Below are 17290 nucleotides of genomic sequence, written 5' to 3'. Positions count from 1 at the left end.
ATATTCTGATTAATGCTAGCATTCGTTCTGACACTTGATACAAGATATGAAGAAAAGTCAAAATGGAATAAAGCAACACAGAATAAAGGAAAATCTAATATAAAAATGATGAGAGCTCCAAATTTGCATGTTGAGAATCCACCTTCCTTCGTAGGTGCAACTTCAAATTTTGTCAGGGCCAGATTAACACAAGGGCCGAAATTATTTCACCCAATCAATTTTGACCATTTCTGTTAGAGCAGAAACGACTTGCAATTCCTCACATACTTTACTGGAGAATGAACGGAGACCGACAAGTGCTAATAATCAGGGCTGAACACATTGGAGAGCTGAAAAGGAGTTTTGAAAATATCAAAGGGGATGTTAGGGCAGGAGAATTTTGAACCAAAACAAATACTTCAAATGGATCTATAGATGGGAAATAAAGACAGATTACTGGCAAAATTCAGCACTGTAGTGAAAGAAACAGAATTCATGTTTGCAGTCCACTATGCTTCTTTGGTCGTACTGAAGAATAATAATATCAAGTTCTAGCTAACAGGGTTACCTGAGTTCAAAACGTACTCAATAGCAACAAAGAGAGTGTTCTCAAAGTATTAGCACTGGTAACATTCAGGAGGTCTTTGAGATAGAGTCAGACAAGGGAAAGATAAAGATTTTCAAATCAACTTGTAAGGTAACATGGAATTACTGAACCCAGTGAGAATCATGATAATGGGAGAACAGATCTATCCAATAGGCTGGGGCTATTTTCCCTGGAGCGTCAGAAGTTGAGGGGTGACCTTACGGAGGTTTATTAAATCATGAGGGGCATGGATAGGGTGAATGGTCAAGGTCTTTTCCCCAGGGGAGGGGAGTCCAAAACTGGAGGACACAGGAAACATTTAAAAGGGAGCAACATTTTCATGCAGATGGTAGTGAGTGTGTAGAATGAGCTGCCAGAGGAAATGGAGGAGGCTGGTGCAATTACAGTATTTAAAAGGCACCTGGATGGGGTTAGAGGGATATGGGCCAAGTGCTGGTAACTGGGACTAGATTCATTTAGGATGTCTGGTTGGCATGGTAGAGTTTGACCAAAGGGTCTGTTTCTGTGCTGCACATTTCTATGACTTTATGCCTCAAGTGGGAGACTTGGTGTGACAAAATGTCAAGCTGTAGCAAAAACCCCATGCAACTCTTACATATTTTGCGCTCTCTTTTCAAGCGTGCATGGGCGAACATGGACCTTCCTCTATTGGCTCATGGCTGTGCACAGGAAAGTACTTCAGCGGTTTGCAGTTACCTCCTCCAGGTTCTGACAGATCAGGAGTCACTGTCACTCGTTGTCGACATATTAAAAGCTGTTCTTGCTAAGAATCCATCTTTCAGGCCAGGTTATGAACGCAACTTCTGTGGCCATCAAGTCATGGAACAGGACACGGAACTGGAGGCAATGATAGTAATGACCCCTCCCCAATCATTAACCCTTCATATTAATGAACGATCACATGCTGCTGCTGGCCAGCAAATTCTGAAAGCCGTGCTTTTTGCTGGGAATGAAGCTTAGGTGAGCCAGTCACATTACCTCAGCCACCCAAGAAGCAACAGCAACATTTCAGTGCACAGGAAGATAAGCAACATGCAGCAGTCTCAGGAGACAGTGAGTAAAGCTGGTTTATTTCACAGCATAACCCTTAGCTTTACAATGTTAAATAAGTGGACGCACTACCTTTAATATGATCAGTGTTTCCTTTTTGTTATGTGATCCAAATTCAGGGTGGTAATTTTGACTTTTGCTGATGACATGGTGAATAGGTTCACTTGACCTCCATTGAAGTAGCCAGTTTTCCACCTGGCCTCAGATGAAGATTATCCGCAAAATTATTTCATTGAACATTGATTTCAGGTGCAGGGCGAAAAGGTAAAGATGCCCTAATGTGGAAGCAGACCATTTGACCCGACTCCACACTGACCCTCTCAAGAAGATCCCACCCAGACCCAAAACCCTACTCTATCCCTGTAACCCTGCATTTCCCATAGCTAATCCACCTAACCTGCACATCCTTTAACACTACAGGACAATTTAGTAAGCCCAATCCACCCAGATTCAATTCCTGCCTTGGGTGACTGTGTGTGGAGTTTGCATGTTCTCCCAGAGTCTGTGTGAGTTTCCTCCTACAGTCTAAAGATGTGCAGGTGAGCTGGATTGGCCATGCTAAATGAGAGATTCAGTGGTAGGATGAGGGGGACTGAGTCTGGGTGGGAAACTCTTCAGAGGGTCGGTGGACACTCGACGGGCTGAATGGCCTCTTCTGCACTGTCGGGATTCTATGAAACTTCTGTCCTCTTCGCCCTCTTTCAAGATGCTCTCAAAACCTGTATACAGAAGAACCTCGATTATCTGGCATCCCATTAACTGAAGTTGGGATTAACTGAACGAGATTGCAAGGTCTCAATTAGGCTAACTATGCTATCCTGCATCGATTATCCAGCATTCGTTTAACCGAACGAAATATTCCCCAACCGTGTCCTTTGGATAATTGAGGTTCCTCTGTATTTCACCAATCTTACGTACATCTGCCCACTTATCGGTCGTACATAGCTCCATTTAAATTTTCTCTTTTATCGCTCCAGTGAAGTACCTGGGAGTGTAGAAGACGCTACTTAAATGCAAAATGTTGATGAGATGTTTTACATGAAAACTAAACAGAGAGCTCCATTCAAGTGGAAAATGAGGGAATAATTGCTTTGTTGTTTTCTTGTGGTTGTTTTAGGCACATTCAGTCACAGAGGCCGACAGGATGGAAAGAAGCCCTTCAGCCCAACTTGTCCATGCAGCCCATTTTTCACAATTAAACGAGTCATCTCCTGCATGGAGGTGGTTTCACTGGCAATATCAAGAATAAAGGCTGTCACAAATTGGAAGCTTCACTCTTGATGGTATCTTGGCTGCAGAAAAGTTTAACTTGTCCTCATAACATATGATCTATGATTTTTGCAATTTTGAACCAAGTTTTGGAAAGTGCTGTTACTATGACAGCTGTAACGTGAGGTCAGATTTCCCTCCAGAAAACAACTTGACAGGTACTTGGCGCCTCTTCTCCTTGACCTCATGCCTGTCGAACAGGTGTTGTGCTATAACCGATAGTTGGCCCCAAAACTGGTGCAAATAACATATTCAGACAAGTTTTCTCAGTCTACGTCAAAGTTTCAGGCAACTATTTAAGCCCATTTGTAATTAGTTGGATGAGTGGGTGGACAGTTAATTAAAACAGCAAAAAGGACAGAAAGAAGGATATAGCTACACTTCTGAATATCTAAATACAATTACACAAAGATCACTAGAATACTCCAAAGATTTAGTCGTTCAAAATACGTTTAAATACAATAAATACGTTGACAGAACTTTTCTGGGTCACTGTCAGGGCTTTAAAGTTCCATTTGACTGCCCCCCAAAAAAAGTTAAAAATGTGCGGAAACCAAATCTTTTTTTAAAAATATACATTCAGAGGAAATCGGCTTCTCTGGCTTGGTCCATATTTATTGCCCATCCTTAATTTGCCCTCAAGGAGGTGATGGTGAGCTGCTTTCTTGAACCAATGCTGCCCATTTGGTGTGGGTACTCTCATAATGCCCCGAAGGAGATGGTTCCAGGATTTTGACCCAGCAACATTGAAGGATCAGCCATACATTTCCAAAAAGTCAGGATGGTGAAGTTCAACTGTCCCCACATGTACCGGAGATGCACAATTAAGTTGCTTGTGTGTACAACCAGCAGGTAAAAATGTGGCAACTTTTATAATTAACAATCAGAACATTGCCATGGTCTCAGTATCATTACTATTGGTTAGAACCATCATCTTCAAGTTCCCCTCCAAGCCATTCACCACCCTGACATGGAAATATATTGCCGTTCCTTCACGATCACTGGGTCAAAATCCTGGAATTCCCTCCCTAAGGGCATTGTGGGTCAACCCACAGAAGGTGGGCTGCAGCTCACCCCCACCATCTCAAGGGGCAACTAGGGGCGGGGCAATATCCACATCCCAAATGAATTAAATCAAAACAAACACATTGAGAGTTTGCATTTCCAGGTGAATCAACTTCAGATATCAACCACAACATCAACTCAAACTGTACAATATTTTGGTTAATTTCTCACAGCTGAATGACTTTTCTTCAAGAGGAATCATGGATCCTTCACCTACCTTTACCAGGGCAGCTGCTGCCCTGAAACTCATCTTAGCCACAGACTCTCTCTTCCTCCGTTTAGGAATACGGTTGTATCCAGAGCGGGAACTAGTGAAGGAGCATAGAGATGCAGCACCAGGAGTGATCGGGGTATGCGGAACACTGTAGCCATCTCCGTCATCAGTCATTCGAAACGCTCTACCTCTGGCGAGCGGGTCTACAATCTGCATGGATTTACATTGAAAGAAAAGCAGAGTCAAGGTGCTGCAGGGAAGAACTTCCAGCTTATTCTGGGATGAATCAGGTACAGACAGAGATAGAAACCAGGCAGAATTGCATCCATTGCCTGCTATATGACATGACTGATAAGCAATGGCATTGAATACTGAGCAGCACATAAAATAGGTACTCTGTGAAATACCATATGGTATACAAAGCTGCCCATGTTGGTTTACAAACACTCTGACTAGTTCTAATGAAAGCAGATTTTGGGAATTAGAATACGAGATACTAGAACTAATACAAAACAGTAAATCAGCTGACATGTTAGTCTGCATCAATGGCCTATATTGTCCAGAAGATTTCCTTCATTAAATGGTTCATCTTCAATACAGAGACACTTAAACGAAACAAAACAGGAAACAATAAACGATTTATGTCATACATTAAACCATGTAATACCATTACTCTTTACAAATACATTATAACTCTAGCTCCATTAAAATTACATGGTGATTGCTATTTCACTGCAGTTACACCACTGTTACCTCAACTTAAAAACTGTAGCGTAGTTGACCTGGTATCTGTTTGCTTTTGTGATTTTTAATGCAGTTTCTGTTGCAATTCAATGATCAAGGACCAACCTTCATCCTTAATTTGCAGTTGCAATGATGATGAAATAGTCAGTGTCAACCATCATAGAACATACAATAGTGTAGCACAGTACAGGCCTTTCAGCCCTTTATCTTGTGCCGGCCTTTTATCCTTCTCTAAGATTGGACTAACCTACATAAACTACATTTCACAATCTTCCATGTGCCTATCAAGTGTTGCTTAAATGTCCCTAAATGTATCTGACTCCACTACCACACACCCACTATTCTCTGTATAAAGAACCTATCTCTGACATCTCCCGTTAACCTTCCTCCAATTACCTTAAAATTATGCCCCCATGTGATAAACATTTCTGCCCTGGGAAAAAGTCCACCCTATCTATGCCACTCATCATCTTGTACATCTCTATCAAGTTACCTCTTATCCTTCTTCGCTCCAATGAGAAAAGTCATAGCTCCCTCAACCTTTCTCCAGTCCAGGCAGCATCCTGCTAAATCTCCTCTGCACCCTCTCTAATGCGTCCACATCTTTCCTATAACGAGGTGACCAGAACTAAACACAATATTCCAAGTGTGGTTAAACCAGGGCTCTATAGAGCTGCAGCATAACCTCACGGCTCTTAAATTCAAACCCCTCCCCCCGCTAATGAAAGCCAACAAACCATACGCTTTCTTAATAACTCTATCAATCTGAGTTACACCTTTGAGGGATCTATGGACATGGACCCCAAGATCCCTCGGTTTCTCCACACTGTCAAGAATCCTACCTTTAACCCTGTTCTGCATTCAAATTTGACCTTCCAATGTGAATGACTTCACACTTTTCCAGGTTGAACTCCATCTGCCACTTATCAGCCCTTTTCAGCATCCTGTCAATGTCCCGTTACAACCTACAACAGGCCTCCAAACTACCCACAACTCCACCAACCTGTGTCATTGGCAAACTTACTAACCCACCCTTCTACTTCCTCATCCAAGTCATGGATAAAAATCACAAAAAGCAGAGATCCTAGAACAGATCCCCGAGGAACATCACTTGTCACCAAGCTCCAGGCTGAATACTTTCCATTTACTATCATCCTCTTCTATGGGCCAGCCAATTCTGTATTCAGACAGACAGGTTTCCCTGTATCCCATGCCTCTTGCTTTCTGAATAAGCCTACTATGGGGAACCTTAGCAAATGCCTTGCTAAAATCCACGTACACCACATCCACTACTCTACCTTCATCAACGTGTTTTGTCACATACTCAAAAAATTCAGTAAGTTTTGAGAGGAATGACTTGCCCCTCACAAAGCCATGCGGACTCTAATCAAACTATGATTTTTCCAAGTAATCATAAATCCTCTCTCTCAGAATTCTCTCCAATACTTTGCCCAGCACTGACTGGTCTGTTATTCCCAGGACTATCCCTACTCCCTTTCTTGAACAAGGGAGTAACATTTGCCACCCTCCAATCATCTGGCACTTCTTCAGTGGACAGTGAGGATGCAAAGATCATCGCCAAAGGTGCAGCAATCTCTTCCCTTGCATCCTGTAGTAACCGTGGGTAAATCCTGTTTGGCCCAGGGGACATCTCTATCCTTGTTTTTCAAAATCTTCAGCACATTCTCTTTCCTAACATCAACCTGTTCAAGCATATCAGTCTGTTTCACACCATCCTCCCAAACGTCAAAGTCCCTCTCAGTAGTGAATACTGAAGCAAAGTATTCATTAAGGACCTCACCTACTTCCTGACTCCAGGCGCAAGTTCCCTCCACTATCTCTGATCGCCTCTACCCTCACTCTGTCCATTCCCTTGTTTCTCACATAAGTATAAAACGTTCAATTCCTCCCTCGGGAGACTGTCTGTGTGGAGTTTACACATTCTCCCTGTGTTTGCGTGGGTTTCCTCCGGGTGCTCCGGTTTCCTCCCACAGTCCAAAAATGTGCTGGTCAGGTGAACTGGTCATGCCAAATTGCCCATAGTGCTGGTCAGGAGTAAATATAGGGGATACGGGAAAGGGTGTGGGTGGGTTTCTCTTTGCAGGGTTGGTGTGGACTTGTTGGACCGAAGAGCCTGTTTTTGTACTGTAGGAAATCAAATCTAATCTAATCTAATCTTAGGGTTTTCCTTAATCCTACCTGCTAAAGTTTTTTCATGCCCTCTTCTAACTCTAAGCCCATTCTTCAGTTCCTTCCCGTCTACCTTGTATCCCTCTAGAGCCCTATCTGATCCTTGCCTCCTCAACCTTAAGTAAGCTTCCTTCTTCCTCTTGACTGGATGTTCCACATCCCTTGTCACCCAGGGTTCTTTCACCCTACCACCCCTTCCTTGTCTCACTGGGACAAACCTGTCCAGCTATATCAGCAAGTGCTTCCGAAACAATCTCCACATTTCTGTCATGCATTTCCTGGAGAACATCTGTTCCCAGTTTAGGAGCCCCAGTTCCTGCCTAATAGCACTGTAATTCTCTTTCCCCAATTAAATATTTTCCCATATCGTCTGCTACTGTCCCTCTCCTTGAGTAAAGGTCATGGAATTGTGATCACGATCACCGAAATACTCTTCCACCGAGAGGCCTGACACCTGGAATGGTTCATTGCCAAGCACCAAATCCAACATGGCCACTCCTCTAGTTGGCCTATCTACATATTGCTTCAGGAACCCTTCCTGGGCACACCTGACAAAAACTAAACCATCTGAACAAAGTAGGTTCCAATTAATTAGGAAAGTTAAAGTCATCCGTGACAACAGCCCTGTTACTTCCGCACCTTTCTAAAATCTGCCGCCCAATCTGCTCCTCAGTGTCTGTGGAAAACTCTCAATAAAGTGACTGCTCCTTTCCGGTTTCTGACTTCCACCCATGTTGACTCTGCAGACAAAACCCCCTTGACGATCTCCCTTTCTGCAGCTGTGATACCATCCCTGATTAGCAATGCCACTCCTCCACACCTTTTACAACCCCCCCCCCCCCCCACATCCAAACCCTGGAACTTGCAACAACCATTCCTGCCCCTGTGATATCAAAGTCTCTGTAATGGCCACAACATCATGGCTCCAAGTTCTGGATGCTCACTGAGCTGGAAGGTTCGTTTTCAGACGTTTTGTTACCATACTAATCAACATCATCAGTGAGCCTCCGGTGAAGTGCTGGTGTTGTGTTTCACTTTCTATTAATGCACTTAGGTTTCCTTAGGTTGTGCTGCATTTCCTGTTCTTTTTCTCAGAGGGTGGTAGGTAGAGTCCAGATCAATGTGTTCGTTGATAGAGTTTTGGTTGGAATGCTGTGCTTCTAGGAATTCTCGTGCATGTCTCTGTTTGGTTTGTCCTAGGATGGATGTGTTGCCCCAGTCAAAATGGTGTCCTTCCTCATCTGTATGTAATGATACTAATGATAGTTGGACATTGTATCCTGGTGGCTAGTTTTCTGCCTGCTTATCCAATGTACTGTTTGTTACAGTCCTTGCAAGGTATTTTGTAAATGATGGAGAAAGTGAGGACTGCAGATGCTGGGGATCAGAGCTTAAAAATGTGTTGCTGGAAAAGCGCAGCAGGTCAGGCAGTATCAAAGGAGAAGGCGAATCGATGTTTCGGGCATAAGCCCTTCTTCAGGCTTATGCCAGAAACATCGATTCTCCTTCTCCTTTGATGCTGCCTGACCTGCTGCGCTTTTCCAGCAACACAGTTTTAAATTTTGTAAATGATGTTTGTTTTGCTTGTTGTCTGTATAGGGTTTTTAAAAGTTCATTAGCTGCTGTTTTAGTGTGTTGGTGGGTTTGTGGGCTACCATGATGCCAAGAGGTCTGAGTAGTCTGGCAGTCATTTCCGAGATGTCTTTGATGCCGGGGAAAGTGGCTAGGGTTTCTGGACGTGTTTTGTCTGCTTGTTTGGGTTTGTTGCTGAGAAATTGGCAGACAGTGTTCATTGGGTACCTGTTCTTTTTGAATGCACTGATTTTCCTCTGCTCTTCATAGCTTCTCTGTGCTGCAGCATGTGGTGACTCGTTGAAATAATGTTTTAATGCAATTTCGTTTGTATGTGTTGGGATGATTGCTTGTCATTCAGTGTCTGGTCTGTATGTGTTGTTTTCCTGTAGACGCTGGTTTGAGGTTTCCCATTGACTGTTCGCTCTATTGTGACATCGGAGATTAGCAGTTTGTTATTGTTTTCCTTCTCTTTAGTGAATTTTATGCCAGTAAAGGTATTATTGATGGTCTTAAAGGCTTCCTCTAATTTGTTTTGTTTCGTGATGACAAAGGTTTGGGTTGGATGGTTGGCAGAGCTATTTGTTTGAGTCTCTGCATTACTGCCTCTGCTAAGAACCCTGATATCAGAGATCCCATGCATGTTCCATTAGTTTGCCTGTAGGTTTTGTTATTGAAAGTGAGGTGGGTGATAAGGCATAGGCATATCTTGACGATATTGCCCTTGCTGCTGAAGTTGGTGGTGTTTGGTGTACGTGTCTTTGGTTCGTCTACTAGTGTAGTTAGTGTTTCTTTGGCCAGGTTGATATTGGTGGATATGAACAGAGCTGTTACATCAAAGGAGATTATTTCATCCTCTTCTTTCTGGGTGTCTTTGGTGGTGTTCAAGAATCCTTGGGTGGCGTGAATCTTTTACTAAGTGTTTCAGTCTTTGGTGTCGTTCCTTGGCTGATCAGTACATTGGTGTTCCAGGTAGTGGCTATGGCTCTGAGGAGGGCTTGTGGTTTGTAAATTTTGGATAACACATCCATCCTAGGACAAGCCAAACAGAGACATGCACGAGAATTCCTAGAAGCATGGAACGCTATCAACAAACACAACGATTTGGACCCCATATACCACCCTCTGAGAAAAAGAAGAAATGACATCACCAACCCAAGGAAACCTAAACACAAATAGAAAGCAGAACATAACACCAGTGCTTCACCAGAGGCTCACTGATGATATTACCTCGTATGGTGAAGAAATGTCTGAAAACAAACCTTCCAGCTCAGTGAGCAAACTTACATCCAAGGACCTTAACCTGAGCTACAAATTTTCTCAAAACTCACTATGAATTCCAAGTTCGGATCCAAACTCTGCAGTTCATCACCCTTATTCCTGATAGTACTTGCATTAAAATAGACACACTTTAACCCATTATACTGACTGTAGCTTTGCCACATGAAGTGCCTAACATTTCTCACAGAATCTCTGCACGCTGTATGTGGCTGTTCACTACCTACTCCACCATCTGATCCATAGTTCAGGTCCAATCCAGTTTAAACCCACCGAAGAGCTATGGCAAACCTCCCGCCCAGAATATTGGTGCAGTTCTGGTGCAACCTGTCCTTCTCGTACAGGTCCCATTTTCCCTAGAAGGTATCCCAATGATCCACATATTTGAAACCCCCCCCACCCCTCCTACACCAGCCCTGCAGCCCCACGTTCATCTGCACTTGCTCTCTGTTCCTGGCCTCACTATCACGTGGCAACCACTAAAACTGTGAAACTGACTGAAGCTTCCCGTGTCTGCAGGGGTGCAGCTAAATGCAGAAAGCCAATAGTTACCATCAATGATTCCCTGCTTATGCTCCAGTGCTGCAGAAAGTTTGAACTGTTCTGCTGAACCATATAACATCAGAGGGAAGGACCAGACACGACCATACCACAGATGGGGAGAACAGAGGCAAGGAGTTCCTGGATAAAAACCAAAAGAACTCCAGACGCTGGAATCAGAACAAGGGCTGAAGTTGCAGGAAAAGCTCAGCAGGTCTGGCAGAGAAATCAGAGTAAACGCTTCTGGTCCAGTGACCTTTCCTCAGAACAGATCTCTCTCCACAGATGCTGCCAGACCTGCTGAGCTATTCCAGCAATTTCGGTTTTCAAGAAATTGCTGGGGTAGATCTGGAACCTCTACCCATCCCTTGGTTCCGGTGCAGCTTATTGTCGTTAAAAAACATGCATATTTTTAAATTACAGCAGCTTTGACATTTCAGCTTCTCATTAAAGATTATTCCGTCATGCTGGGTGCAGTTTTGGTTTGTGACTGTCAACTTCCCAACATTCACAAAGGTTAAAGAACTTCTTGATCCTTGGGAAGCATGTTTCAATGAGCAAACGTCTACCTTCACTTGTAAACTGCCTGTTTGACTTGTAGCAGGGCACAGCTTTGCTCAGACAAAGTCCTGGCATGTTTGTACACCTGCTTCAGGTAATTGAAACTCGAAGCAAATTGAGCTACAACTTGTGTCATTTCTGATGCATGCTATCACGCTAGGGGTCCCACCTCGGCCTGCAAGATCTGTTGGGAAAGCAGGAACATCCTGCAACAACATACTGCTCACAACAAACTAGGAGCAAAATTTGACCTAACCATTTCATCCCCCAATATCCTCCCATGCCCAGTTAAATAATGGTAACTCTGCTAGATCATGGTTCCATTGTGGATTTGGGAGTTTGTGAAACTATTTCATTTGAAGCGGGCTAGCTGTAGGCAAATTTCCGTCTCCAAAAATACATCACTGTCATGCAGGGGACAGTAAAACCAGGGATATAAACTGAAGGGCTAATGCATTGCAAGTAATACCGACAAAATACCACACAAGGAGCTGGTAAAAATAAAATTTGGATTCAATAATTTTCTTGATTCGACTTCCACTACAAGTGGAAATTTAACTCTACATTTAATCAGATAACTTCCAGCATTTCTCCTAGGCCATGTGGAGAAAACAGCCCTGGAATGCAGTGCTCTCGAGTACACCCTCCAGGGTTTGTAATTCACCTCGCGAAAGGTGCCAGCTTTCTGGATCTTCAAGGTACAGCACATCGTACTGCTGCAGGGGAAGTGATAAGACTGATAATAGGAAGGAACACGGAATATGCAATGAAATACAAAGTTACTGTCAAGGAGCAGTTCAGTACCAACTTTGTAAGGAGTTTGAAACGTCTTTTGGGAAGGAGTGGAAAAGGTGACAGAATCCACGAGAACTGTTCCCCCTCCCCCCCCACCAATGTTTGTGACATGGCCATTTGGGTGAAGTAATGTGCAGTGTGTTTGTTGCAAGGAAGCTGGCAGACAATATAGGTGTTAGATTGATGTCTTAGTGTGCTGTATAACAAGATGGACCATCACCTACCAATACACTATCACAGACCGATCCCTAATGACAAACAGCCTGTGTGTGTGCGCACACGCTAAAGAGTGCCTCAATACAATAGCACTGACAGCTTTGTGTTCTGGCAAAGGCACTAATGCACAAACATGTACAGCAGGCACAGAAGCTGACAGCATGCAGTTAGCTGCTACGTGAGTGAGCACTGAGATGTAGCCTGGTCCAGAACATCAGGTGGGTGACTGTCCGTGCGCGGAAAGTATCCCTGCTGCAGTCTTTCAATGCTAGATGCTGGAGCATGCCAGTGAGCAGTTGTTGTTCCAAGTTTCTTTTCATTAGCTCTGTTTTGAGCTTGAGGGAGATTTGGAAGGGGAGAAAAGAGCATTCATCACCCTATCAGTCCACATTTTCTCTGATCCTTTTGGGATTGAGGCCTGCTGTTGATACATGGTTCCATTGTGGATTTGGGAGGTTGTGAAGTTGATTCATTTGAAGCGGGATAGTTGGAGGTAACTCTCCATCTCCAAAATACATCGCTATCACGCGGGGGAAGAGTAAAACCAAGGATGGAAATTTCTTGATATCTGAGCTTGAGAACCTGGCGACTAAAATGGCAGTTGCAATCCGGCTGGTGTTCTCTGTTCCATGAGGGTTTGTCAGGTGACCACAGTAGCCATTTTGAAGGCAGCAGTGCCCTCTTTTTATTCTATGGAAGTCTCAAGTATTACATCAAATGATGAAAACTAAACATCGATTGTCCATTTTACCACGGTTGTAACATTAAACCGTTTTATGGTGAGTGATGAAAAAAGGAATACGTGGCAGAATCTGTAATGGCCGACGCATCCGAGCTCACCAATTTCGTCAATGTACTGGAAACAACACCAACAGAAAAATCTAACCAACAACTGATAGTGTACCACAAGATTATTGCCTGCTTCTAATTCATTATGTTAATGGGTTGACCATAACTGCTCCTGGACATGTTGTCTAAATGTGATCAGTGAATGAGGACATTCAAAAGGTCACATTCTTCAACTAATCAATCAATCAATCAATCAATCTTTCCCCCCCTTTTTTTTAAGCTGCATTTCAGAATTAATTCAAGTAGAAGGTACCTTAACCATTATTGCACCAGTCAGTCTTTGAAGCTTAGAACAGCAGACGTTGTTTTTCAATGGTTAAAAACAAAAAAAAATTGCACACAGTTGTTGGAAAAAGAAAGTTGCCTATTCAGAGACACAGGAAATCTGATTATAGCAAAAGCAGTTAAAACTACTAAAACAGAACAGCTGGCCATACAAGAAGCAGCCCAATAAAAGGAGGATAATATGGAAAGCATCAAGAATTTTACATTGCAGTAGGGTTTTGAAAAAAAATTCCACTGCATTGTTAATGGATGCAAGAATCAGGGAGCAACAGGCAAAGTTGGCATTAGATAAGCATCATTAAAGGGTCATGACAGGGAAAGAAGATAGCTTGAGAAATGAAAAAGGATCTGAAGGACAGAAACGGGAATATTTAGGTCATACTGCAGTTGCCAGTTTCCAGTGATTAACAGAGAGCCTCACCCAGTCCCAAGAGCCAAGAATGTAAAAGGGAAAATTACAAAGCTAACAACGAGTTTTATTTCGTGGGGAGGCCGATTTTGTTTCTGAAGCAGCTGGGATCGCCCACTTCAGAATCGCAACAGAAACCTAACAATACTGGGATAGGATTTCATTCTGTACCACACTCCACTGAACTGCAAACATCAGACATGCAATACACTTGCAAGAACATGGATCAAGAAACAATGTCTCCTTTTATGGAAGCTGACATCATGCACATTAGCCTGAAAATTTCTGAGCAATGCTATCATGTGAATGCTGAATAATACTTCATAAAAGTTCCATGCTCTCTCTCTCTCTCTTTTTAATAGACACATTCAACATGTGGGGGAATGTTCCAGAATGTCGCAGGAGCAAACCCAAGGAATTGACTAACAATGGCCTATTTCCACACTGTCAGGATTTGATGATTCTATGAATGAGTGGGTGAGGAAGAGTGGGATAATTTTTTTTAGCTTTAATCTCAATGTGTAGATGGAGGTATAGTCCTCACTCGTTATAATAAATGAGATGGCATGATTAATCCATCTAAAATTCAAAAGTTCATAAATATGATAATAAGCATATTGAGTTCTGGTAGGGTAACATCATTTGCAGTAATCTCTAAACAAGCTTGTACAAGTTTTTATCAAAATTCAGATATTGATCAGGCAATATGTAAGGGGCGGCATAGTAGCACAGTGTTTAGCACTGCTGCCTCACAGTGTCAGGGACCCGGGTTCCATTCCAGCCTTGGGCAACTGTCCATGTGGAGTTTGCACATTCTCTAGTATCTGCTTGGGTTTCCTCCGGGTGCTCTGGTTTCTTCCAACAGTCCAAAGATGTGCAGATTAGGTGATTGGCCATACTAAATTGCCCACAGTGTTCAGGGATGAGTATGTTAGGTGCATTAATCAGGGTAAATGTAGAGGAATAGGGTAGGGGAATGGGTCTAGATGGGTTACTCTTTGGAAGGTTGGTGTGGCATTGTTGGGCCTAATGGCCTGTTTCCATACTGTAGGGATCCTATGAATATTCAATGACAATACAATGTATTTTAGGTAAGAACACAAATCAAGATGAAAATATGCCTAGCAACCAATTCACTGTCATGGGCCTTGTTCTCCTGCAGTTGAATTTTATGGTCACAGATTTTCAAGGACATGGGTGACAATACTCTCACCAACAAATGGTACCCAATGGGCAATAGGCACACTATCAGTCTTCCACTTGCCTCTCCTCATACCAAGCGGCATGTCTGAAATTCCCTGGGAATTACAACCATTCTGTTGCTAACCCTCATAAGAATTCTTGACGGTGACAGCTAATTCAATTGACTTGTTAAGATAAAGAAAAATGCCCTCCAGCCATGGGGATAAGGAATAAACTGACAGCAAATTTATTTTACTGGCTGTTACTAACAGCCCGAAGTCTCTTTTTGCACATCCCCATCTTGCTAATGTTTCAGGCAGAGGGTGCTGCATGCATGGAATGAGCTGCCAGAGAAAGTGGTGCGGCTGGTACAATTACAACACTTAAAAAGGCCTCAGATGGGTACATGAATAGGAAGGTTTGAGAGGGATATTGACCAAGTGCTGGCAAATGGAACTAGATTAATTTAGAATAACTGGTTGGCATGGATAGGTCGGACCTAAGGGTCAGTTTCCATGCTGTATAACTCTGACTCTCTATTGTTAAATTTACTCTTAGCCTACACCATCACAGGAAGTAGCACAGGGTCATATCGCGCACCAGACATTATAGAAAGGCTGAATTATCTATCTTTTTAACTTATACTTATTTTGCTAACTTATACCTATACTACCTATATCAGTAACACAGTGCAACTTTTCAAATTTTCTCTATTTTTCCTACTTAAGATTTGTACCTAGGTACTTTATAACCAATATGGCACTGTGTTGGCACTTTTCACTGTACTCCTGTTCTTTTATAACTTGAGTACACATGACAATAAACCTGATTCTAATCATTGTACAAGCATGTTTCAGATGGGCTCGCTCTCAAATTTCCTGGGAAAAGTTTCCAGAGATTCCTTTGCACTTTATTCACAATTTCCCTCAAACAGTATTGGCTGTGCCAGACATTTTTGGCCAGGGGATTTTGTTGTATTATTGCACAAGTTTCAGGAAGTCACATGTTCTAGCACTAAAAGGTCAGTACCTTATTTTCTGGACAGTCAGTGTGTCAGTTGATCAAGTCAGCAGTCAGCCAGATAACTCTATAAATATGATGCAATGCTAATAAGCAAACATGGATCCCACATTATATGCAAGTTGGAGGTGTCTTTTGAGGGCTGTTAATAAATTTGCAGATAACGGTCTCAATAGGAACCAGAATTTCTGTGGTATATATTATGTACGCTAAACATAGAAAAACAAATCTGTTCTTTAGAATTAGCTTCAAGGCATCATAGCACTCTGTTACATTTGTTGCACAAAGTTTTGAACTGAGTTTGGAAATGCTGTGCAGCTGGACTGTTACATGTACTCTAAGCCCCAGCTTTTCCAGTCTATTTTTGTATCTCTAAGCCTCCGTCCCTGGCATCATTCTGATAAACCTTTTCTGAACCCTTTCCAGTTTAATACAATTCTTCTTATAATAGGGTGACCAGAACTGGACACGGTACTCCAGAGGAGGCCTCACTCACGTCTTGTACAATCTCAATGTGACATCCCAACTACTATACTCAAAAGTCGCAATGAAGGCACACGTGTTAAACACCTTCTTAAACATGCGATGCAAATTTCAAAGCATTATGTATTATTACGTATTAATTGCTTCCTGTGCAATTACATTCCTCATGTCAGTCAGTGAAATACCAGCCCAAAGTCAACACCTAGGACTAAAGTAGAAAGTCGCAAAATTGCTGCGAACACAAAATCATCATGTTCGCAGATCAGCAATGGGATTAATGGATTTATTTGACAGGTCCACTTTGCCTAGAATTGCATTTTAGAATTTAACACAATAATGCTGACTATTTTCCAGTCCGCCAAGCTGACCCACTGATACAGTACAGAGAAAAGAATGAGGTTTAAGGGGAAGCAGTATAACCCCTGACAAGCAACATGAGTTAGACTGGGACAGCACTACCATTATAGGACAAGCCAAACAGAGAACAGTCAGGGAATTCCTAGAGGCATGGCACTCATCCACAGATTCAATCAATAAGCACATCGACCTGGACTCAATATACCGGCCACTGCAGCGGACAGCTGGAACTGACAGCCAGAAGCGGCAGAGACAAACCACTACAAATGCCGGAGGAAAGATCACAGAAGCGCTTCAGAGGAGGCTCCCAAGCACTGAGGATGTCACCGAGACAGGGGACGAAACATCTGCAACACAAATTCCCAGCTCGGCGAACAGAACCACAACAACGAGCACCCAAGCTTCAAATCTTCTCCCAAACTTTGAACTATAACCCCACCAAGAACATTACCTATGTGCACATGTCACTGCAAACACACAAGAGTGAAATAAATAACAATCTTTCAGGAGCTCTGTTGGGCTTCGTCCCAAAATCAGAGCACTTTAGGCAATTTTGAAAATCCATTGAGTCATGTGAAACATGGGTGTATGATGAAACATTGGGCAGAGCTGCCAGCACTTTTGC

At 42.8% G+C, this 17290-nt stretch overlaps 1 protein-coding gene across 4 annotated transcripts in view; it reads right to left on the bottom strand.

Moving 5' to 3' along the window:
• rhbdf1a (rhomboid 5 homolog 1a (Drosophila)) overlaps positions 1 to 17290 on the bottom strand; it is a 308833-nt gene that overhangs the window by 62772 nt on the left and 228771 nt on the right. For all 4 annotated transcript variants that reach the window (XM_072559432.1, XM_072559434.1, XM_072559436.1 and 1 more), the window contains one exon: positions 4188 to 4394. In XM_072559432.1, coding sequence (XP_072415533.1) covers positions 4188 to 4394 — 207 coding nt within the window. The remainder of the gene's footprint in view (positions 1 to 4187; positions 4395 to 17290) is intronic.

This window comes from Chiloscyllium punctatum, chromosome 40 (assembly GCF_047496795.1).
Source record: "Chiloscyllium punctatum isolate Juve2018m chromosome 40, sChiPun1.3, whole genome shotgun sequence".
Classification (NCBI taxonomy): domain Eukaryota; kingdom Metazoa; phylum Chordata; class Chondrichthyes; order Orectolobiformes; family Hemiscylliidae; genus Chiloscyllium; species Chiloscyllium punctatum.
This window is presented reverse-complemented; position numbering and strand designations above follow the sequence as displayed.